Source organism: Manis pentadactyla, chromosome 13 (assembly GCF_030020395.1).
Source record: "Manis pentadactyla isolate mManPen7 chromosome 13, mManPen7.hap1, whole genome shotgun sequence".
NCBI lineage: Eukaryota > Metazoa > Chordata > Mammalia > Pholidota > Manidae > Manis > Manis pentadactyla.
The window spans coordinates 99,905,457-99,931,174 of NC_080031.1; the positions used below are offsets into that span (position 1 = coordinate 99,905,457).

At 40.8% G+C, this 25,718-nt stretch overlaps 1 protein-coding gene across 5 annotated transcripts in view; it reads right to left on the reverse strand.

The window, feature by feature from the left end:
* Positions 1-25,718, reverse strand: part of SIL1 (SIL1 nucleotide exchange factor) — a 201,361-nt gene that overhangs the window by 70,705 nt on the left and 104,938 nt on the right. For all 5 annotated transcript variants that reach the window (XM_036897085.2, XM_057490941.1, XM_057490943.1 and 2 more), the window contains 3 exons: positions 21,637-21,757; positions 7,695-7,794; positions 142-333 (listed from right to left, as the gene is read on the reverse strand). In XM_036897085.2, coding sequence (XP_036752980.2) covers positions 142-333; positions 7,695-7,794; positions 21,637-21,757 — 413 coding nt within the window. The remainder of the gene's footprint in view (positions 1-141; positions 334-7,694; positions 7,795-21,636; positions 21,758-25,718) is intronic.

Consider the following 25,718-nt stretch of genomic DNA (forward strand, 5'->3'; position numbering starts at 1 on the left):
CTATTGGCCTGGATTAAAAATACTGTACACCCTGGGAGAGAGGTAAAGATACTGTCTATTTTCATAGGGCTTAGGGCAGGAAGGTTTATTTTTGGAGCTAGCAGTTGAAAAGTCAGACTTATAGACAAGGAAATGCAATACCTGATGAACATAATATTCAAGATCAAAGAGTGCAGCAATCTTTTCTTCCAGGCTGGAGCTGGAACTATTGAACTTGTTGATCAGCCGTACCATGATCTGCATGTCTGTCTCAATGACGACATTCAGCTCCTCAAAGTCCTTCTTCAGCTCCTCAATGGGGCGGAAGAGCCGTTTAACCTCTGCCTGCCTTGCCTATGGAAAGCAGCAGAGAGATGATTAGTTAAACTGACTGGAGACATCTCCCCAAGATGTCTGTAGTCTACAGTGGATACCCACCCTCAAAGTACTGCTGCTCAAGGGCCCCAAATCTTTAATCCATACTATCAAAAATCCTGATTTCTTCTAAGATATCCAGAAAAGAGAGCTCCTAGAATCTACTCGTAGTCCTCTGTCCCTAACACACTTTCAAGACTTTCCACAGTTCACTTACCCAGTCAGGGTTCCAGTGTTCAGGAAGAAGCCAAAGTCTTCTTGTTGCAATCACTGAAGTCATGCAATGCAAGCTCACCTTCAATCCCTAACCTCGCATGGGGAGGTGAGGCCTAAGGTAGAATAATTCACACCCAGGTTCTCTATCTTCTACAATCACAGAATATCTTGGCTTTGTCCTGCCCAATCCAGCAACATTTTAGGGAAACCCCAAAGTAGAAAACTGTGGGTGAAGAGCTGTCAGACTGGGAGCAATTTGCTGATGAAAATTAAATCACTGTCATCACTGTCAATCTAACTACAGGTGTACAATTTGTTCAACTGTTTGAAGTGGCTAAATTACTGTATGTACTTTTCTCAAGTCTCAATTTTCTCTCAACTCTCCTTACCCCACACACATATGAAGATCTTTAAAATGAAGTTACGTTGGAGGTGAATAAAAGACTTTAATTAGATATTTTACACATGTGACACTCACTGTTTTCCTCCCAATTCTAGAGGAAAGTGCCTACAAAGAGAGTCTGAAAGGTTACAGTGGTTTGTGTCTCTATCTTCCAAGAAAAATCAAAGGCATGAATGTTTTTAAAAAGCATGATGAACAGCTGTCAGGTCCAAATTGCTCATCTATTACCTATGGGTTTCTCCCCAGTTACAAGCACTCCATAGAAACACCATCCAAAGAAATGAATCAGCCTCTCTTGAAAAAAAAAAGCTCCTAGCAGTGCAATCACATCTATGGGAGGCCATATACTGCTTCTTTGGGCTAAAACAACAGCAAGTGCTCTGCTTACACCCAGCTAGAGGACTCTGGATGGCTGCCAAAGAGGTCTGGGAACGCTGAGTCACTTCCCAGAGCTGTGAGATGACAGGCAAGCCAGCAGAACAAGAAACTAGTCACCTCTGCCTCACAAAAATGGTGTGTGCCTGGCCCTCAGGAAGACTTTTTCCCCCAACCTTTTACTTTGCAATAATTATAAGTTCACAGGAAGTTACAAAAATGGTACAGAGTGCCCTGTACCCTTCATTCAGCTTCCCCCAATGTAACATCCTACATAACAATGGTACAATATCAAAGCCAAGAAAATGACATAGGTACAGTACTATTGATTAGACTAGTATATATTCGCATGTGTGCATATTATTCTATAAAACTTCACTCAGTATATAGATTCATGTACCTACCAGAGCAATCAAGCTCTGGCATTGCTCCATCACCACCATAACTGCTACCCCTCTGTAATTGCACCTCATCTGTCCACCCTCTTGCTCCGGACCCTATGCTCTGACAACCATAATCTGTTCTCTATCTCTATAATTTTGGCATTTGGAATGTTATATAGATGGAATCACACAGTCTGTAACCTTTTAAGATTGGTTTTTTTTTACTGAATGTAATGCATTTGAGATCTATTCAAGTTATTATTGCACATAGCAACAGTTCATTTCTTTTTAATGCTGAGTAATATTCCACTGTATAGATGCACAGTCTGTTTACTCACCTGTTGAAGAACACTTGTTTCCGTTTTTTTGCCATTATGAATAAAACCGCATGAACATTTGTATAATGGTTTTTGTATAAACTGAAGTTCTTTTTTCTCTGGGATAAATGCCCAAGAGTAACTGCTGAGTCATATGATAAGTGTATGTTTGGTTTATAAGAAACTGCCAGACTATTTTCCAGAGTTGCTGTACCATTTTACACTCCCGCCAATAATGTATAAAAGATCCATTTTCTCTTCACTCTAATATTTAGTATTATCGCATTTATTTTAGGTGTTCTAATAGATATATAGTGATACCTCAGTGTAGATTTAATTTGCATTTCTCTAGTGCCTAATGACATTAGACATCTTTTCATGTGTTTATTTACCATCCACATATCTTCTGGTGAAATGTTCATGTCCTCTGTCCATTTTCTAAATAGGTTGTCAGTTTTGAGAGTCTTTTATATATTCTAAATACAAGTCATCAGATAAAGACAGTCCTTGCTTTGCACAGATCTGGTATGCACCAATTCCAAATACCATAGTTTTAGTAATGCCAGTCCCCCAACATGAATCAAATTTCAAATACCATAGTATGTTAACTGTAATTGCATAAAGTGCCAACTTTGATGCTAGCTCTTCAGTTTACAAATCATTACATATAACATAAATGTCCATCATGATCAGTGGCTGATCACATCACTTCTTTGAAAGTCTGTCAGTCACTGGTCACTGTGCATCTGTTATTTTGTTCATACACAGATGTCAAGTGTGTAGCTGTATGGCCCCAATGATAAACCTATATAACATTTCATGAAAATGAATAACCAAAAGAGAGAATTGGCCAAAAAAGATGAAAATGCAGCAAAGAAACAAAAAGCGGTAATTCTGTCAGTGAAATCCACATTGAACATATATTAAGTTACATGTATCATCATTTTTGCTTCAACTGTCAAACATAATTTTAAAAACTCAATAGGAAATAGTCTATTATATTTTCCCTGATTTTTATTTATTTCATTGCTCTTTATTTCTTCCTCATGTTCCGAGTTTCTTTCTGCTATTATTTTCTATTTGGAGAATATTCTTTAGTCATTCTTTTAGGTAGGTCTGCTGGTGACAAGTTCTTTTTATTTTCTTTTGTGTGAGAATGTCTTGATCTCCCTTTCACTCCTAAAGGATATGTTCATTGGCTATAGAATTCTGAGTGGACAGTTTTTTCCAGTACTTGAAAAAAGTTTTGCCACATGCTTCTGACCTCTGTGGTTTTAAATGAAAAATCTGCTGTCATTCAATTATTGTTCCCTAAAGATAATCTTTGTTTCTGTCTAGCTGCTTTCAAGATTTTTTTATGTCTTTAGTTTTCAGAAGGTTGACTGTGATGTTTCATGGTGTTGATTTCTTTGGGTTTACATTACTCAGAATTCACTCAGCTTCATGAATCTGTGGGTTTATGCCTTTGACCATATTTGGGAATTTTTCCATTTTCATTTGATATTTTCTCAGCCCCATATTCTTTCTCATCTCCTTCTGAGACACTGATGACATAAATGTTAGATCATTTTTATAGTCCCACAGGTCCTTAAGTCTCGGTTCACTTTTTAAATAATTTTCTGTTATTTAAGTAATAATTATCTGTCTGCAAGTTCATTGATTCACTTCTCTCTCATCTCTATTTTGCTAGTAAGCCTATATAATGATTGTTTTAAAATTTTACTTGTAATTTTCAGTTCTAAATTTCCATTTTTTTGTATCTTCTATTTCTTTGCTGAGTTCATCATTTGTTTCAAGAGTGTTCATAGTTGCTTACTGAAGCATTTTTATGATAGGTGCTTTAAAACCCTTGCCAGGTAATTCCAGCTTCTCACTATTCTCAGCTCTCACAGTGAGTCATCTCCTTGTTGGCATGTGTTAAGCATCTTTCCTATTTCAAGTTTTTATTTTCCTGGTTCTTGATATGATAAGTGATTTTTTTATTGTATCCTAGACATTTTGGGTATTAAGTTATGGCTCTGAATCCTATCAAATCTCCCTTTTCAATAGGCACTCACACTGTTTAGGTTAACATGCTGGTTCTGGCCTTCTCATGTGGTTGTGACTCCAAGACAACTTAGTTTTCAGAGCCTCGGCAGTGTTATTTTGGTCAGCTTCCTTTGTATGCTACTCACACTAATCAAAAAACCTGGACGGTATTCAACCCTACAATTAAGTTCTCAAACTTTGCTGAGTTAATTCTGGTCAGTTTCTGATGTGGATCACTAGGAAGTATGCCCAGGACTTCATTTGCAAAATCCCTTTCTCTAGGTCTCTTCTCCCCCAAATCCCACCCTCTCTCTAGTTGGGAGGAGGAAGAGCATCACCTGCCACCACTGCACACTGAACACTGGAAATGGAAGTCCTTCCTTGGCCCCTACTGACATCACCCTGGTGAGGAAACTGAAGCACTGTCTCATTCCTGCCAGTCTCAAGGTGGAAGTTCAGGCTCCTCACTTACCCGCCCCCACTCCCCACCCAGACACTACCTCTGAGTGGGGAGCAGAATGCTCCCTAACAACTGCCTCATTCCATCAGGTAGAGGTGGAAAGTACAGACTCTCCATTCACCCCCCAATTAGCAGCACCTCAGCTAGGAGAAGTGAAAAACCACCTTGTTGATGCCAGGCAGGGGGCAGATGTTCAGGTTCCCTTCCTGGCCTCTGTTAACACCACTCTAGCAGGAGAAGCAACCTGCTACCCCCATGTGGAGGCTAGAAAACTAAGCTCCATGCTTGGTCTCTGTTGGTACCACAGCAGCAGGGGAAACAGAACAGTCTCCTACCACTGGGCAGAGGGTAGAAATTCAGATTCTGCTCAACTCTCACTGACACCGTTTTGGTTGACATAGCAGAGCATGACCTCACACCATCTCATCGCCACCGGAAGGGGGTGCAATTTCAGGTTCCCTCCTCTGTTTCTGCTGATACCACTCTGGTGAAGGAATGAGAGTGCAGCTTGTTACCATCAACCGGGAGGTGGAAATACAGGTTCCCCACTGAACTTTCCACTGGCACTAAGGGTGGGGAGGGAAGATTTCCATGATCTTTGGCTTAAGAAGGACAGATACTTTCAAAAAGGTTTTTGTCTTATTAGGCTGCCCTTTTCCTGGTCTTTTCCCTAGAAAGAGCAGGCCTTTTTAAGGGCTTTTTTTCTATCTGTACATGCTGGCATTTCCAGGAGGTGGGCTTCTTCAGTACTCTAGGATATATAGAGGGCAAAATGAAAGCCCAAGGAATTCACTGCCACATCATTCCTCAAAATCCCAAGGTCTCTAGCCAGTCTGCCTTCTTCTTGCCACCTTTAGGGTCTTCTTTTATTTGCTTTCAGGATTATTTCCAGGGTCTTTAGCTGTTATCAGGTGAATTGGGAGAAATGAGTCGAATTCTTCATGTCCAGAACCAAAACTTTAAGAAAGGCCATATTTTAAAACAGAGCAATTCATAAAGTGAACAGCTGACATGGTAAAATGAAGTATCAAGTAATTTGTATGGTAATAGAGGGATAAAGGGATAAGATTCAACAATAACCGTTCAAGTCTGTTGGATGAAACAAAGCTTTTACACAAAGCAAGGGACACTGGAAAGGACTGATTCACTTAAATCTAAGGTACCAATGGACACAATGGAATTGATGACCTTCCCTCCAAAAAAAGCAAGTCCAAAAAGACATTCACTTGACTAACCAGATATGATACATTATCTGACAGCTTGTCTTTATAAGTAGCAAAAGCACTATCCTGTATTTACAAGCCACCAAACAATCTGGGTTTAAAGATTGATAAACAAAAAGTATGATGGCACCTGAAGTCAGGAGCTTTAGACATGTAAGAACCTCCCAACCTAATTCTGGTCAATTTATTTGCAGTCCCAGTGCCTTGGCAGTGAGCTGAGTCAGTCCAAGTCAGGTCCAAAGGAAAGTGGGAGAAAGACCCCAGGACCCAGCCTCTCAATGAAGGAGCTAATATCCTAAGCTCCACAGAAGTAAAGAAAGAGTGTGGCAGACATATTTCAGAAGTGGCAGCTGACTCAGAAGTGGTACAAGGATTCTGCATGTGGGTACTGGACTGGAATTTCCCCTTGTAAGGGAAAAGGATTATTTTTTATTACAAAAAAAAGTTAACTGAAAACTTAAATAATCCCTTACATTTACATTTAAAAAATATTTTCATAACATTCATGCTTTTCTACATGAACTGAAATATGGGCAAAGAATGTCATTAAAGAGAACAGAGAAGAGTCGATGGGAGGGGTACAGTCTTCCGTACGCAGAGGAGACATGGAATAAGGACTGACTTCTATGTTCCTGTCAGCCCACCTGCAGCCCGCCTATAGAGAGGATAATGAGTAGGAATGAGCCCAACCCCTGGCCACAGGAACACCAATCTCTGCTCTAAGCACCAGGCATACACTGCTCTCCTCTGCTGGCCTCACCTTACCAGGTAGGGGGTTTGCTGTTCCTCACCCTTCTCAGTTAACACACCTGTGGTAGAATGGAATTTTATGCATCACCTTCCTTCATCCATTATTGCTTTCCTGCCACTCACCTCTCACACCACATATACTCTCCATGCTGGGAGACGTGACTGGTGAAATGACTAAAGACATGGATACTTGGCCTGCATATTAACACATCCTAATTAGGTCCTCCCCCACACCAAAAAAAGAAGGAATAAAAAAGATTCATTTGTCTCAGAAACAATTGGCTGAGAAGGATATGAGGGGCCTAAGGCTTCTTCCACTAACATATCAACTGTCAAGAACCTGAAGCTATCCTTCCAAAACACGGCCAGAATTCTGGGATGAGGGGAGAGAGGTAGACAAAGCAGAGGGGACTGTGAGGAGGAAAGGAAGGCAGGAGAGCTTAGAAAGGTGTCCAAGGTGGCCATCAAAGGAAGTTCTTTCAAGGACAGGACTCAACTGGAAAAGTAAAAATGATTTCTAACATCTCTGACTATCACATGAGCTCATGATCCATCTAAGCAAAAGATTTCTTCCTAGTATAGGTCTGTACCTCCGAGCCCTCCCAGACATCAGAAGCATAGTTAAGGGGCTGTGATTCGGAATCTTTCTCCTTCTCATTCCCGTAGCATGTAGACAAATTTAGAGCTGGAAGAAACCTCAGCCGTCCTTTTGTTCCAGCCCCACATTGTACATTTAAGGAAGCTGAGGCCCAGAAAAGGGAATATATTTGCTACATGTTCAAAGGATAAGGACCCAGGCTTCTTCCTTCCCTGCCCAGCTCCTCCTTTAAGCTTGTGTCTAATCCCACTGTAAGTGAGGAGATCTGGTTTTTAATCTCTCTTTTTCTCACGGTAATAATTGAGAGTATGGCCATTTGTGCCTTGCACTTCAGTTTCTGCAAACATTTAATGGGAAGTTGGATCCCAACATAAAGATGAGAGAAATGCTCTCAGCATTTTGTGTGTGTGTGTGTTTATAACAGTCTACAAAGGATTAATTAATTGGAATTCATTGCTCTTTAAATTTCTTTACAATATTATTGTTATTACTACCCTATGTTTACTGCAAAAGCTTAAGGAAAAAGTGACACCCTTCAAAGCCATCCTGCAGACTAGTACATACTGTCTTGGAAGAACATCACATACCTTGTCTTTCTCCGCATGCCCCGTCGCTGCCCCCTCCTTGAGCTTCGCCAGCGCACCCTTGAGATCCTGAGACGTGTAGGTATTGGTGTTGATGTCCAGCCTGTCCAGAGAGAAGTTGAGAGTCAGGAGGGAGGCTCATTTTCCCAAGAAAGAAAAACACCCTGGGTGGCTGGCACTCCAAGGTGAACTAAGGCAGGCCAGCTCTATCAGGGCACACTATCCTGCCTTTGCCACCAGGCAGTGAGAAGTCCAACAGGATGATCTTACCTTGAAGCTAGAGGAGGAAAGGCACAGCTGAAGATTAGGTCATTTCAGGGAAAAAAGAGGAGATGGAGCAGACAGAGGCCCACCATGGACAGAAAGCTCTCAGCCAACTAACTACCTGGGCAGAAACAAGTCTGGAATGTCTATGCAATGCAGCTCTGTCAGCACGTGCCAGCCCAGGAGCTCCTGGGGGGGGCAGGCACAGACAAAGGGAATGGCACGCACCCAGTTTATATTCTTCTAGGGAAGAAACAGACAGAGATCCCCCAAGCATGTGCCTGACCTGATCTGACAAAGCAGCCTATCTTCACAAAAATAGGTTAGATAAATTCACACCTTTAAGACCAACCCCTGGGCACAGCGTAGATGCAGGAAGTATTTGTGAACCTGACAAAGGAATGAGTTTGAGATCGTTAAGGATTAGAATCAAGGCCAACAGTCTTCCATAGCCAGCCTCCAAGGAAAAGGGAGGAAAGAAACCAATGTGGATGCAATCTTGGGAACCTGGCAAAGACTAGAGTGGTATCTTCACAAAGACCCCTGCAGCTGATCTAAGCAACAACCATTTATCTTAACTGGAAAGAAGGCATTTGTAGAGTGGAGGACAGGTTTGCCACCAGCACTCACTTCAGTTCAGTTCAGAAGAAAGAACAAGAGTGATAAGGACAAAGATGTATGGAAGCAGGCTGCTTGACAAGACTGCTCAGATGCGTGGGTGGGTGGGTGTAGGAGCAGGGTGGGGCTTAAGGATAACCCAGGAGATAGATCAGAGGTAAGGGAGGAAGGGGCTACCAGGGGAGATGAGCACATCACTCTCAGAGTCTAAGACCCTAGCAGGCCTCAGGTCTCACAAGAGGTACATTGCTCTCAGGTCTTTGCTCATTCAGTCTTTGTTCTTTCTAGAGACCCCTTATGGCACTGAGGGAAACTTCCATTCTCTAAACCTCAGTCCTCCTAAGCCAAATAATAGCTAACCACTCCCATTTATTGAGCATTTAACCATGTGTTAGGCACTGTGTTGATCTTTTAGAAGTGATATTTCATTCAAGTCATTACCACAATCCTGCAAGTTAGAGAGAACCCTCTCCTGGCAGAGCATCACTTACTGCCAGCTTCCTGAGACACCACTACTCTGCCCCTTACCCCTAAGAGGGGAGCTAAGTATTTAGGGATTAAGGTTGAACAGATTATCTTTTCCTCCTCTAAGACTTGGTCAGGACTAATTCCATCATGCCTCTTATCTCTGTTTACTGCCTTATGTCTCACTCTCCCAGGCCACCCATCATCACCTACTCTCAATCCCGAGTACACACACACGTGTGTATACAGACAAAATCATCCTCAACGAGTATTCTCACTTAATCACTGAGAAAAGAGACGTTCTCATCAAGAACTCCCTCATATTCCCACCATTAGCTCTACACACCAACCTGCACCTAAATCTGTTTTCCCTTCTATTGTAATGGATGACAGTGCCCCTGCTCCTATTAAACTTATGCTCCAGATCTCACTTGCCTTTTTTCAAAAGCTTTAACTCCCATAATTATCCCATTCCTTCGTGCCTGCATCATCAATTTCTCCCTTTGACTGGATTATTCCCATTAGCACACCAACACTCCTTTGACCCGCCTCTAATTATCGTGCCATTTCCCTGCTCCTATTCAGAGTAAAACTTTATGAACACATGGTTTTTACTTGCTACCCTTACCTTCTTGACTGCTATTCACATTGTCAGTAGCAATAATCTGGATTCTGTTCCCACAACTTTGTTAAAACCGCTCATCAAAATTACCAATAAGTGATTGCCTGATCCAATGGGCCATTCAGTGATGTCGTGTTCCTCAGCCATTCAGGGCATTAACACAGTTCATCCCTCGCCCTTGAAACACTCTCCTGGTTCTTCCCCTTCCACACTACTGACTCTTTTGCTGGTTCCTCATCTCTTACCTAAACCCTATAAAACAGAATGCCTTGGAGTTCGATCTGAGAGAATCTTCTCTTTCCCATCTTTACATTCTCCCCTATTGCTCTTCTTTAAAATATTTATCAGGTAATGGTGCCCAAATTTACATCTTTGACCCAAACCTCTCCCCTGAGTACCAACCAGACTCTTGTACACTTAGCTGACATATCTTGGATCTCGGATGTTTAACAATCACCTCAAGCTTATTATATCCAAACCACAGGACTTGATGGTTCTCCCCATAAATCTGTGCCCCTCCCAATCTTTTCTGTTTCAATAAACGGTACCTCCAAGCACCTAGTTGTGCAAATCCTAAAATGAGGCTTTATCCTGAATCCCTCTCCACATTTTCCTTCAACCCCTACATCTAAATCAAAAGCAAGTCCTGATGGTGCTACCTCCAAATTCATCCACTCTTCATTCATTAGGACACCCCAGACTAAGCCACCATTATGTATTGTCTGATCTACTGAAATGACATCCTAATTATCTGGGCTTCTCCTTTGGTCTCCCTTCAGTCTATCCTCCATGCATATAGCAACTAGGGTGACTCACTAAACTCCATTAAATCACTCCCCCACCCAAAAGCCTCCAATGGCAATTATAATTCTAGTGAAATGACGAACACTCAACATGTGCCTCAAAATCCCACATGATTTGCCCCCTTGACCTCTCTAATCTCATCTCCCATTAGTCTCCTTCCTTCAACTCTCTAGTTACCCTGATCATTTTCCTGTTTCTTGAACCTGACAAAGCCTTTTCCTTAAATAAGCCAGGGACACTTGTTCCCTCTGCTAGGAATGCTCTACCCTTACACCCATAAAACTCTTTGCTTGGCTAAATCCCTTCATTCTTCAGAACTCAGTTTAAGTATCTTGATGAGGACTTCCCAAACCATCCTGTCTAAAGTGGCCTCCCCCAGGGACTTATCATCTTGTTTCTTTCCTAGTATTTATTACAATCTACAGTTACTTACTTGCATGTTTATTTACCTGTTTTTCTGCCTGCCAGCCTCCAAAGGGTGGGCTTCTTGTCTGTTTTGTTTTACTACTGTAACCCCAATGCCTGGCACATAGATACTCAATAGGTCTTTTGTGACACAAAAGAATAATACAGTAAACAGCCCTGTCCTTGGAGGCCTCCTTAACTATTACACCATATTATTTTTTTTTTTTTTTTTTTTTTTATTATTTTTTATTGAAGGGTAGTTGACACACAGTATTACATTACATTAGTTTCAGGTGTACAACACAGTGATTCAACATTTATATACATGATAATTCTAAGTACCAGCTATCACCATACCAAGTTGTTACAATATTTTGACTATATTCCTTATGCTATACATTACATCCCGGTTGCTTATTTATTTTACAATTGGAAGTATTACACCATATTATACTGTGGCAAATACTCAACCCAAGATGGGGCAACTTGGATATAGTTTTCTCTAATCCTTCCAAACATAGAAGGGTGATTCAAAAAGCTGACTATTCCAGGGGACAGTCAAAAAGAGAGATGCTGTGAGGATACTGACAGATATGGACTAAAACCTGTGGAGATGGCAATGCCTAACACCCAAATAGCAAGAGGGAACCTGCTGCTAGGGGCCAAATACAGAAGTCAGGCAGAGCCAGTCGAACTCCTGGGACAGGTCAGACAGGGCCCTGCCCATCTCAGGCACTGCAGCTATATAGGTAGCAGCATGGCCGTCACACATCCAGCAGCACTAGTAGAGAAGCTGCCGTGGGTTAGGCTGAATGCACTATCCTTGTCTGTCACTACTAGTTCCTAACTCTGTGGGATCACCTTCCCTGACAATGTAAAATGGAAAGCTGTGGGCTTTGTCCCCCAAAACAGAATAAGCAGATAAGCAAAATACTGTTAACAATTTTGGAAACTAACCCTTTGGCCTCTGTTCCGATTCTGGTGCTGAAGTGCCAGGAAGACACTGTTAAGTGGAATAAGAGGAGCAAAGGATGAGGTCCAACCCAGGAAGAGGAAGTCACCATCAAAGGCAGCCAGAGACTCACTAAGCTCACAGTAATGAATGCCCACACCACCGCGTCAGTGTCGTGGGCTTCTCTTCAGACAGGTTTTCCAGTGGCTACAGACCTTGACAAGGAAGAGGACCTGTCCAGTATATCCTGGAGTTCATTCCAGGGCAGAGCCGCTAAGAAACATTCCAAAGGTGAAATGTAAAGATGCAGGATTGGGAACAAATATTTCTCCCTTATGATAGGTCTTCTACAGACCACATGAATGGCTCTGCTTTCCATTCTAAAAATATATTAAAACAACAAAGCGATAACTGCTCCAGCTGATGAGCTAAAGTCAGGTATTGGAGAAATAACTTTCCACAGTATTAAAACCACCAAATAAAAAATTCCAAATTAATCACGTTCCTAACTCAATATTCTTAAACCAAGACAAAACAGGCTTTTGATTTAGAAATAAGACTTGACTCAGACATGAACAAAGACTCCCTGAAGTACTTTGAGACACTAAAACCTGTGTGTGTGTGCGTGTGTGTGTGTGTGTGTGTGTGTGTGTGTGTGTGCGTGCGTGCACGCGCGCATGCTGGGAATAGAGGGAGGTTGGCAGGAGTTACACCAGAGATTTGGTTTTTCCTTAGATGGTTGTGAGAAAGGAATCATATGACCTGGGTCACTCCAGGTACAGGCCTATCCAGAGAGATGGGGGGAGATAAAGATCCTCCCCAGTTTGGGGTGACTGTAAGGGGAACAAGTAAATCCTTATCTATCACAATATGAAGTCGAATCTTGCAACTGCGAAAACTGCCCAAATCTGAAGAGGCTGCTTTGTGAGATTGTGACACATAATTGGAGGTGTATGTGGATAGGTTGAATGACCTTCTGTCAGGTATATATCAAGGAAAGATGCAGGTAAGAATTAGGTCTTTAGGGTTTCTTTCTGCCTCATATCTAACTGCAAAATATTGTTAGAATAACAAAAATCCAAGGACTGAGTAACACTAACCTTGCTCAGTCCATGATTGAGTCCAAACACTTACATGTATTAGAACAGGAGTGACAAAACTCTGTAATGACCAGATAGTATTTTAGGCTTGTGGGCCTTGTGATTGTCCCAACTACTCAACTCTGACAGTGTACCAAGAAAGCAGCCATAGACAACACATAAATGAATAAGCACAGTTGTGTTCCAATAAAACTTTATTTATGGATGCTGAAATCTGAATTTCATGTACTTTTCAAAAGTCAAAAATATTCTTTGGTTTTTTTCCCAGCCATTAAAAAATGTTAAAAACAACTTAGCTTGTGAGACTGACAAAAACAGGCAGCAGTCCGAATATGGTTCACAGACCATTATTTCAAGATCCCTGCATTAGAAACTTCATGGCTGGTATTTATAACCTTTCAAATTGCACAGTTCACAATTCACAGCCCCTGCAACCCCAGGTCTCAATCACCTTCTCCCTCATGCAAGAAATAGCAAGCAAACTTGGTTAATTCAAGGCAAAGAACAGAAAAATAGATTAATCGATTAATTAATTTATTAATAATTAAATCAATCTACTTATTAAAAAATAAGGCAATCCCTTAACATTGGAGAACTTTAATACTGTAAGAAAGCCTGTTTTAATATGGACTAACAAGAGGAGAAGTTAGTCTGAATTAAAGACTCTAAAATGCAATTTTATTGTTCACCAAGGAAGTATTACTGCAAGCAGAAGGCCTAACAGGCCGGTTTTAATGAATAGATGACTCATCTGTAATCAGTGCATTAATTGTTGGGATTCAAATGGGTGCTCTTAAAGTACTAGGAAAAATAGCTTCATTTTTAAAGCAGGTTAAGCAATCCCCCTACAGCCTTTTTAAAGTATCAATTTGCTTTTCCAAACTATTTCTTTCCAAAGACTATAGGAGTGAACTTCCTTAAAACCCTGACAGATTTACAGGCATGCCTCAGAGAGACTGCAGATTTCCTTCCAGGTCATCACAATAAAGTGAATATAGCAATAAAGTGAGTCAAATGGACTTTTTTAGTTTCCAGGTGCATATAAAAGTTATGCTTATACTATACTACACAGTCTATTAAGTGTACATAATCTATTAAGTATATCTAAAAAAGCAATGCACCTACTGTTACCTTAATTAAAAAATACTATATTGCTAAAAAATGCTAACCATCATTTGAGCTATCAACAAGTCATAATCTTCTTCCTGGTGGAGAGTATTCCCTTGATCCTGATGGCTGCTGACTGATCAGGGTGTTGGTTGCTGAAGGTTGGGGTGGTCATGGCATTTTCTTTTTTTTTTCTTTTTGCCTCCCCTCTTTTTTTTATTAAGTTATTTTAGATATACATTTATATGAAGGTTTCACATGAAAAACATTATGATTACTATATTCACCCATATTATCAAGTCCCCCCCCACTCCATTGAAATCACTGTCCATCAGGGTAGTAAGAAGCCACAGAATCACTACTTGCCTTCTCTGTGCTACACTGTCTTCCCCATGACCCCACACACACCCCTCAATCCTCTTCTCCCTCCCTCCCCAACCACTGTCCCCCACCCCTCCCATTTGGTAACCACTAGTCCCTTCTTGGAATATCTGAGCCCCCTGCTGTTTTGTTCCTTCAGTTTTGCTTCGTTGCTATACTCCACAAATGAGGGAAATCATTTGGTACTTGTCTTTCTCCGCCTGACTTATTTCACTGAGCATAATACCTTCCAGCTCTATCCATGTTGTTGCAAATGGAAGGATTTGTTTTCTTCTCATGGCTGAATAGTATTCCATTGTGTGTGTATGTACCACCTCTGCTTTATCCATTCATCTACTGATGGACACTTAGGTTGCTTCCATATCTTGGTTATTGTAAATAGTGCTGTGATAAACATCAGGGTGCATATGTCTTTTTCAGACTGGGCTGCTGCATTCTTAGGGTAAATTCTTAGGAGTGGAATTCCTGGGTTAAATGGTATTTCTATTTTTAGTTTTTTGAGGAACCTCTATACTGCTTTCCACAATGGTTGAACTAATTTACATTCCCACCAGCAGTGTAGGAGGGTTCCTCTTTCTCTGCATCCATGCCAGCATTTGTTGTTGTTGTCTTTTCAATGTTGGCCATCCTAACTGGTGTGAGGTGATATCTCATTGTGGTTTTAATTTGCATTTCCCTGATATTTAGCAATGTGGAGCATCTTTTCATGTGCCTGTTGGCCATCTGAAATTCTTCTTTGGAGAATTGTCTGTTCATATCCTCCACCCATTTTTTAATAAGGTTACTTGCTTTTTGTGTGTTGAGGCATGGAAGTTCTTTATATATTTTGGATGTTAACCCCTTGTCGGATATGTCATTTAAATATATATTTTCCCATACTATAGGATGCCTTTTTGTTCTACTAATGGTGTCCTTTGCCATAGAGAAGCTTTTTAGCTTGATGTAGTCTCATTTGTTCATTTTTGTTTTTGTTTCCCTTGCCCGAGGAGATATGTTCAGGAAAAAGTTGCTCATGTTTCTATTCAAGAGATTTTTGCCCATGTTTTCTTCTAAGAGTTTTATGGTTTCATGACTTACATTCAGGTATTTGATCCATTACAAGTTTACTTTTGTGTATGGAGTTAGACAATAATCCAATTTCATTCTCTTACATGTAGCTGTCCAGTTTTGCCAACACCAGTTGTTGAAGAGGCTGTCATTTCCTCATTGTATACCCATGGCTCCTTTTTCATATATTAATTGACCATATATGCTTGGGTTTATATTTGGGCTCTCTATTCTGTTCCATTGATCTATGGGTCTGTTCTTGTGCCAGTACCAAATTGTCTTGATTACTGTGGCTTTGTAATAGAGCTTGAAATCAGGGAGTGTAATTCCCCCAGCTTAATTTTTCCTTCTCAGGATTGCTTTGGCTATTCAGAATCTTTTGTGGTTCCCTAAGAATTTTAGAACTATTTGCTCTATTTCACTGAAGAATGCTGTCAGTATTTTGATAGGGATTGCACTGAATCTGCAGATTGCCTTAGACAGGATGGTAATTTGGAAAATATGAATTCTTCCAACCCATGAGCATGGAATATATTTCCATTTCCTGATATCTTCTTTAATTTCTCTCATGAGTATCTTGTCATTTTCAGAGTATAGGTCTTTCACTTCCTTGGTTAGGTTTATTCCTAGGTATTTTATTCTTTTTGATGCAATTGTGAATGGAATTGTTTTCCTGATTTTTTTTTTCTGCTAGTTCATCGATAGCATATTGGAATGCAACCAATTTCTGTGTATTGATTTTGTATCCTGCAACTTTGCTGAATTCAGTTATTAGTTCTCATAGTTTTGGAGTGGATTCTTCAAGGTTTTTTATGTACAATACCATGTCATCTGCAAACAGTGATAGTTTAACTTCTTCCTTACCAATCTGGATGCCTTTTATTTCTTAGTGTTGTCTGATTGCTGTGGCTAGGACCTACAGAACTATGTTGAACAGAAGTGAGGAGAATGGGCATCCTTCTCTTGTTTCCGATCTTAAAGGAAATGCTTTCAGCTTCTCACTGTTAAGTATGATGCTGGCTGTGGGTTTTTCATATATGGCCTTTATTATATTGAGGTACTTGCCCTCTATACCCATTTTGTTGAAAGTTTTATCATGAATGGATGTTGAATTTTGTCAAATGCTTTTTCAGCATCTATGGGGATGATGTTGTTTTTGGCCTTCTTTTTGTTGATGTGGTGTATGATGTTGATGGTTTTTCAAATGTTGTACCATCCTTGATCCCTGGAATAAATCCTACTTGATCATGATGGATGATCTTTTTGATGTATTTTGGAATTTGGTTTGCTAATACTTTGTTGAGTACTTTTGCATCTTTGTTCATCAGACATTGGTCTGTAATTCTCTTTTTTTGTGGTGTCTTTGCCTGATTTTGGTATTGGAGTGATACTGGCCTCATAGAATGAATTTGGAAGTATTCCCTCCTCTTCTACTTTTTGGAAAGCTTTAGGGAGGATAGGTATTAGGTCTTCACTAAAAGTTTGATAAAAGTCAGTGGTGAGGCCATCTGGTCCAGGGGATTTGTTCTTAGGTAGTTTCTGATTGCCAATTCAATTTCACTGCTGGTAATTGGTCTGTTCTGATTTTCTGTTTATTCCTGAGTCAGCCAAGGAAGGTTGTATTTTTCCAGAAAGTTGTCCATTTCTTCTAGGTTATCCAGTTTGTTAGCATATAATTTTTCATAGTACACTCTAATAATTCTTTGTATTTCTATGGTGTCTGTAGTGATTTTTCCTTTCTCATTTCTGATTCTGTTTATGTGTGTAGACTCTCTTTTTTTCTTGATAAGTCTGGCTGGGGGCTTACCTATTTTATTTATTTTATCAAGGAACCAGTTTCTGCTTTCACTGATTCTTTCTATTGTTTTATTTTTCTCAATTTTATTTATTTCTGCTCTGATCTTTATTATGTCCCTCTGTCTCCTGACTTTGGGTCTCACTTGTTCTTTTTCTAGTTTCATTAATTCTGAGTTTAGACTGTTCATATGGGATTGTTCTTCTTTCCTAAGGTAGGCCTGTATTGCAATATACTTCCCTTATAGCACAGCCTTCGCTGCATCCCACAGATTTTATGGTGTTCAGTTACTGTTGTCATTTGTCTCCATATATTGCTTGATCTCTGTTTTTATTTGGTCATTGGTCCATTGATTATTTAGGAGCATGTTGTTAAGCCTCCATGTGTTTGTGGGATTTTTTTGTTTTCTTTGCATAATTTATTTCTAGTTTCATACCTTTGTGGTCTGAGAAGCTGGCTGGTACAATTTCAATTGTATTTTTGAATTTACTGAGGCTCTCTTTGTGGCCTAGTATATGATCTATTCTTGAAAATGTTCCACGTGCACTTCAGAAGAGTGTGTATCTAATGCTTTTGTATGGAGTGTTCTGTAGCTGTCTGTTAGGTCCATCTGTTCTAATGTGTTGTTCAGTGCCTCTGTGTCCTTACTTATTTTCTGTCTAGTTGATCTGTCCTTGGGAGTGAGTGGTGTGTTCAAGTCTCCTAAAATGAATGCATTGCATTCTATTTCCCTCTTTAATTCTGTTTGTATTTGTTTCACATATGTAGGTGCTCCTATGTTGGATACACAGATATTTATAATGGTTATATCTTCTTGTTGGAATGACCCCTTTATCATTATGTAATTCCTTCTTTGTCTCTTGTTACTTTCTTTGTTTTGAAGTCTATTTTGTCTGATACAAGTACTGCAACACCTGCTTTTTTCTCCCTATTAATTGCATTAAATATATTTTTCCATCCCTTTACTTTTAGTCTATGTATGTCTTTGGGTTTGAAGTGAATCTCTTGTTGGCAGCATATAAACGGGTCTTGTTTTTTTATCCATTCAGTGACTCTATGTCTTTAGATTGGTGCATTCAGACCTTTACATTCAGGGTGCTTATCAACAGGTATGTACTTACTGCCATTGCAGGCTTTAGATCTGTGGTTACCAAAGGTTCAAGAGTAACTTCTTTTCTGTCTAACAGTCTAACTTAAATCACTTAATATGCTATTACAAATGCAATCTAAAGGTTCTTTTTCCTTTTTCCTCCTTTTTCTTCCTCCTCCATCCTTTATATATTAGGTATCATATTCTGTACTCTTTGTCTATCCCTTGACTGACTTTGGGGGTAGTTGATTCGACTTTGCATCAACTTAGTAATTAATTGGTCTACTTTCTTTAGTGGTTTTATTTCCTCTGGTGACAGCTATTTAGCTTTAGGAACACTTCCACCTAGAGCAGTCTCTCCAAAATACAAGGTAGAGACAGTTTGTGGGAGGTAAATTCTCTCAGCTTTTGCTTATCTGGAAGTTATTGAATATTTAATCCTTCCTTCAAATTTAAATGATAATCTTTCCGGGTAGAGTATTCTTGGTTTGAGGTCCTTCTGCTTCATGGCATTAAACATATCATGCCACTCTTTTCTGGCCTGTAAGGTTTCTGCTGAGAAGTTTGATGGTAGCCTGATGGGCTTTCCTTTGTATATGGTCTTTTTTCTCTCTCTGGCTGCTTTTAGTATGCTGTCCTTGTCCTTTATCTTTTCCATTTTAATTATTATATGTCTTGGTGTTGTCTTCCTTGGATCCCTAGTGTTGGGAGATCTGTGCACCTCCATGGCCTGAGAGACTATCTCCTTCCCCAGACTGGGGAAATTACCTCCTTAAAGACAGTTTCTATCCCTTTTTCTCTCTCTTCTTCTTCTGGTACCCTAATAATGCAAATATTGTTCCATTTGGATTGGTCACACAGTTCTCTCAATATTCTTTCATTCCTAGTGATCCTTTTTCTCTCTGTGCTTCAGCTTCTTTGTATTCCTGTTCTCTAATTTCTATTTCATATACTGTCTCCTCTACTTAATCTAGTCTGCTTTTAAATCCCTCCATTGTATGTTTCATTTCCAATACTGTATTCTTCAACGTTTGTATCTCATTCTTGAATTTCTCCCTGAGTTCTTGAATATTTTTCTGTACCTCCATGACCAAGTTTATGATTTTTATTTTGAAATCTCTTTTAGGAAGATTGATGAGTTCAGTTTCACTTGCCCCCTTTTCTGTTGTTTGTGGGATTTTGGTTTGAACCAGGTTCCTTTGATGCTTCAATTTGTAGGTGGTGCCCTCTAATGCCCAGCAGCTCTGCTCTCTGGAGCTGTTCAGCCCCTGCGGTAATGTGGGAAGGGACAGGATCGTAGGCAAGCAGTGCTGGTGCCTGTTGGGAGAAAAGAGGTCTTTCCTGCTTCCCAGCTGCAGTGCCTGCTTCCACTGCCAGGCCAGTGGGCTGAGTGAGCAGGGAGAAACCTCTATGCTCTGCACTTGTAGCTGCCATAGGCAGGTCTGCCCTCTGGAACGCCTGGCGCAATGGTGGGGACAGCCGGTTTGCAAGCTGGTTCTGGCCAGGAGGAAGGCACAGCAGGCTGCTTATCATGTTGGGGTGCCTCATAGCTGCATAGCCAGCCAGGGGATGGAGCACCTGAAGCTTCTGAATGTTCCCAACCTGTTACATCATACTGTAAACTCTTTGTTGTCATTTCAACCATCTTCACAGCATCTTCACCAGGAGTAGACTCTATCTCAAGAAACCACTTTCTTTGCTCATGTGTAGCAACTCCTCATCCATTAAAGTTTTATCATAAGATTGCAACAATTCAGTCATGTCTTCATGTTCCACTTCTAATTCTAGTTGTCTTACTATTTCTATCACCTCTGCAGTTACTTCCTCCAAATCTTGCAATCCATGGGCTGAAGAATGAATGCATACTAGCAGGCATGAAAATAGCACTCATTTCTTTTCTACATCTCATTGGAGCTCTCAGGTGAATAGGTGCATTGTCAACAAAAGAGATTCTTTTTTCTCTGAGCAGTAAGTCTCAACAGTGGCCTTAAAAATAATCAGTAAACCATGTTATAAACAACTGTGTTGTCACCCAGGCTTTGTCGTTCCATTTATAGAGCAAAAGCAGAGTACATTTAGCATGATTCTTAAGGGCCATAGTATTTTCAGAATGGTCAATGAGAAGTGGCTTTGACTGAAAGTCACCAGCTGCATTAGCTCCTCACAAGAGTCAGCCTATCCTCTGAAGCTTTGAAGCCAGGCATTGACTTCTCTCTAGGTATGAAGGTCTTGTATGGCATCTTCTTCAGTATAAACCTGTTTCCTCTGCACTGAAATCTGTTGCTTAGTGCAGCCACCTTCATTCACTCTTACCCAGATCTTGAGGATAACTTGCTGCAGCTTCTACATCAGCACTTGCTGCTGCTCCACTCTGCACTTTCACGTTCTGGAGACAGCTCCCTTCCTTAAACCTCATTAACTCACCTCTGCCAGCATCAGGCTCTTCGTCTGCAGCTTCCTCACCTCTCTCAGCCTTCAGAGGAATTGAAGAGTTAGTTCTGAATTAGAATTTGGCTTAAGAGAATGTTGTGGCTTGTATATTTCTAACCAGAACCACTAAAACTTTTTCCGTATCAGCAAGGGCTGCTTGCTTTCTTGTCATTCATGTGTTCACTGGAAAACTTTTCCTTCACATTCACAACTTGGCTAATGGTTTAGCAAAAGAGGCCTAGAAACCTAGAACACTAGAAATCTAGAGCAGAGATGCTGCTCTGACATCTGGCACTTCTTACATGCTTAACACAAGCTTTCGATTTAAGTTGAGAGATGTGCAACTCTACCTTTTCCTTGAACACTTTCAATATTGTGTGTCTCAGGGAACAGGGTGGCCCAAAGAGAGGGAGAGACAGGGAAATGGCTGGTCAATGAAGAACTGAGAACACACACATAACATTTATCAATTAAGTTCACTGTCTTATATGGGTGTGGTTTGTGGCACCTCAATACAGTTACAATAGTAACATGAAAGGTCACCGATCACAGATAACCACAACAAATATAACAATGAAAAAGTCTGAAATATTGTGAAAATTAACAAAATGTGAAACAAAGTAAGCAAATGCTATTGGAAAATGGCACTAATAGACTTGCTCAATGCAGGACTGCCACAAAGCTTCAATTTGTAAAAAATAAAGCAAAGCACAATAAAATGAGGTATGCCTGTGTCACAAATTCTGGGCTATTAAATTTCAAACATTTTAAAAAGCCACATGAATTTGGGTAAAAATCATTATCATTAGTTCCAGTATTTCAAAAATCAATGTCAGCTTCCCAGTTCCTAGGGTTGCCACTGTACCTTCTGCCTTTTTTTGACCCTTTCAATTTATTTTGTAACTTGTCCTCATCGTGGAGTTTCACTTCTCTTGTCCCGGTCTGGAGATTCAGCCGTACATGGGATCCTGCAGGGACAGCCTGACCTAAAAACCAAGAAGAGAGAAGATTCATGAGATACATGTTCCTTGGAAGGACACTGCGATGGGATGGCTAACAAGCCAACAGGACTAGGTCATGGAGAACAGACCGCTGTGCTGTTACCTGAATCCATCCATCTCTCTAACATACACACGCCACTCACATATTTTCGTTCTGCTGATCCATAAGAATGAGGGTCTAAGGCAAAGTGGGCCAGGGCATCTGCATTAAAATCCAGAGACCAATGCCCCCCAGTTAGAACCTGCATATTTAAACTATCCTGTTTTCTTTAAATTGAACAATAATAAGCCTCTTTGTTATGTGTAGATGAATGGTGAATCCCTACTTATCCTTCAGGACATGGCTACGTCACTTCCCCTCCATGACATCCTTCCTGACAGTCCCACAGAACCCCAGCAGCCTACCCTTCCAGCAAGCTTATACCTCCCCACCCCCATCTGTTAACCAGGCTCTTTCAATGAAGCTTTCTCTTCCCCGGGCACAGGAGTATACGTCCTCCTTTTTAGCTCCCCAACCCCTAGAAAAGAGCTTGACACATCAAATTTTTGGTACTTGATGTTTATGAGAAAGGAGAAGGAACAAGGAAGAGGTTGGAAGGCAGGAGGACACAGCAAGCCAAGCACGGTGGGATTGGAACCAAGAGAAACTAAAAGCCTGTGCCCACCTATCTGAGAAGAGCTGAGGTTAGCTTGGAAAAAAAGTGTTGTAAATGGATGGGCTATTCATATATACTGTAAAAAATCACCATAGGATTGTTAAAAAGCAACTGTGCAAGATCACATACTACAACTGGAATGTTACACTTGTTCATTCACACACCTAATATTTACCAAGCAACTACTAGACATCAGGCCACTGGGGTGGGTTCTAGGAATAAAAAGAGGAATGTTAAGGGCCACAGGGATAGAGACTTTCAAGGGTTCTTCAGGGCGCTGGAACTCTAGAAGCAGAGATGCTACTCTGACATCTGAACTTTGACTCCAATTTCTCCTGGCAGAGGATGGCACTACCTTGCTGATGCTGAGTTTGAGTCAAGAATCAAAAAAGGATAACAATCTGAAAATATTTCTTCAGGGGAAGTACATAGCACAAATTCTCTCAGAACGATCGGGTAAACCCTGAGTATAAAAGGGTAATTATGTAGCAAGAATTCAAGTTTTCTCAACCCTGGCATAATGAACTCCAAGTTCCACCAACCAATGCGCCTCCATCACAGAACTAAGAAATCAGGGAAACACCATTCCAAGACATGCTGTTCTGTTCCTGCTGCCCCACTTCAGAAGATTTTTCCGTACCTTTGGCTAAAAAATAAATGGGAACTTAAGTACATGAGTATTTGTGCATAACGATCCCCTTCTAACCTCAAAACTATCCAAAATGCTTCAAAGATAAAAAGTATACATTTGTTCAGAGTAAAATAGGGAAACCTTTCTCTGGGGAGACTTCCTGAGCAAGGTTAAATTGGGTGTTAAATGAGGCAAAGAGTGAGGCACAGACTGGGACAAAGGGGAATCCCAAATAGATGGAGACCTGCATGCAAAGGAGGCTGACACAGAAACTGAAAGCTGCGTCCAGGAGGCGAGGCCCAAAAGAGGCAGGAAGAACTTGGAGAGCTGTGTTGTGCCATTAGGAAGCCCAGGATGGCGTAGGAAAATAGAGCTAATGGCTGAAGAAGTTGGTTCTAGGAGGAGAGAAGGACGAATACTAGTGAGAACAACAAAGAACTTGCAACTTCTATTCCCATGGTCACGAGCCGTAACTTCTTCAGCATCAGTCTCATCTGTGACTGTGCGAAGGAGAGAGGTTGTCTCACATGAAACGAGTCCAATGACAAAACAACAGAGTACTTCCTGGCTGAATGTGAAGTAGGTCATCCTTGATACTCCATTTTATCACCCCCCCCCAGTACCAAATCTATCTCTAAAACATGATGATTTTTCTTACTGTATGTCTCTTGAATTCATACCCTCCCTCTGTCCTCCCACCACTAATCTTGTCCAAACCATCCCCAACTCTTTTTTGGACACTTTCAACTTTCCTCTATCTACTCTCACCTCCCAATTGAGCTAGCTGTTCTTTACAATGAATCATTTTTTCTTCAAAATACAAAACTGACTACATTGTTCCCCTGCTTCAAACCTTTAATGGCTTCCTACTGTTCTTAAAATAAAGATTACAATCCTCCTGCTGGTCAGTGAGGTCCTCCTCAGCCCTGGGCACGCCCCATGCCCCGTGCTCTAGGCACACTGGCTTTCTCCCATTCCGTGGAGGAAGCAGGCTACCTCCTACCGTGGGGCCATTCCGCCTACTGTTCCCTTTGCCCAGAATGCTCTTTCCAACCTCAACCTCCATCTCCTCGGCCTTCCAATCCCAGCTAAGAGTTACATCCTCTGAGAGGCATCCTCTGCTTCTGAGACCAGATCCAGCTGCCCCCTTAAGGCTTGAACAGCACCATGAACTTTTCTTTAAAGGACTTCCCATAATGAGTAGTTCTGTTTTAGTTTTTTAGAATTTATCTGGTTAATATAAACATCCACCATTTTATCCCTAGGGGCTATCACATGGCCTGGTATATAGTAAATTCTCAATAATTATTTGCTGAGTGAATGATTAAAAATGAAATAGAGAAAATTCTTGCTGATCTAAGAGTGTGTATAAAGGCAAACAAGATTTTCACTAGGGCAAGTGGATTCATAACAATTAGTAGGCATATTAATAGTTATGTTTAATACTAATAATAATAATAGCATCTTGAATTTTCAGATTTTTAAAATCAAAATTAGAAATGGGAAAAAAAAGAAGTATGTGAGTTTACAAATTTCAAAACATAACAGACTCTACCATGCTAAGCTGGGCAAGGAAGAAACTAGGATTTTATGTGAATCAATTTATTTTATTTGGGGAAAATTCCAAAATTACTCCCTTTACATAAGCCGCCACAGGGGGCAAAAGCCACACAATAGCATTAACTTAAAATACAGGTTACGCTCATTTAAAATACATGAAACCAGCCGTAGCAACAGCAGCGGCAAAGGCAAAAAATACAGTATTTCAAATGTTTCCACCCCTCTGGGAAAAATGCCAAGTTAGAGAGTGTGATTTGACCTGCATCCTTCCAGGGCCCCTGTGAAGGGAGCAGGACACGGGAAAAGCAGAGCAGAGGCCAGTCATAAGCCACATGCAGGTAGAGTTAGTGCCTGGGAGGTGGAGGGCAAAGGGACAGGCAGATAATAAGAAAGGGAATCAGAAAGGCAAACAGGTCTGCAAAGCCTACGGTGTATGTTTCTCTAATACTGGCTCCTCAGAGACAGGCTGCAACCTGAGGAAACCTGTCTATGAGTTTAAGTTGAAGCTCTATCCAAATCAAACAAGGACACATCACACTTAAGTTTTTACTTCCACTGGGACTCTGTCACTGACTTCAGTCACAGGCTAAGATCCATGTAATAATTCCTGCTTTCCCAGGGTAGGAATTGGGGTGGGGGTAGGGTAGGGATCTGTGGTAGATGTATTACTGTCACCAATTTTTCCTCCCCCACCCCGCCTATAACCACATCCTTTGCCGTGAGACCTTGCAGTCCTTCCTACTAGTTAAAATGTACTTTCCCACCCTTTGACTATGGACTTCGCTTATGATAAGCTTTGGCCAGTGGGGTGCTAGCAAATGTTGCACAGTATTTTGAAATGTTCTGTATGTTGGCTTACCTCTTGGAATTCTGCCACCATGAGAAGAACATGCTCTGCTAGCATTCTGTTCCGAGAAGGATGAGAGACCCATGGAGCAGACTTGAACCCAAAGTGCAGATTGGAGCTAAGCCCAGCCAAACCCGGCTATGGTTAGCCAAGTTTACCTGATCTGCAGCCACGTGAGCAAGGATAAAAGACTGGTTTGCTTTTTAAACTTTTCACTTTTTACTACCTTTAAACTTACACAAATGTTACAGA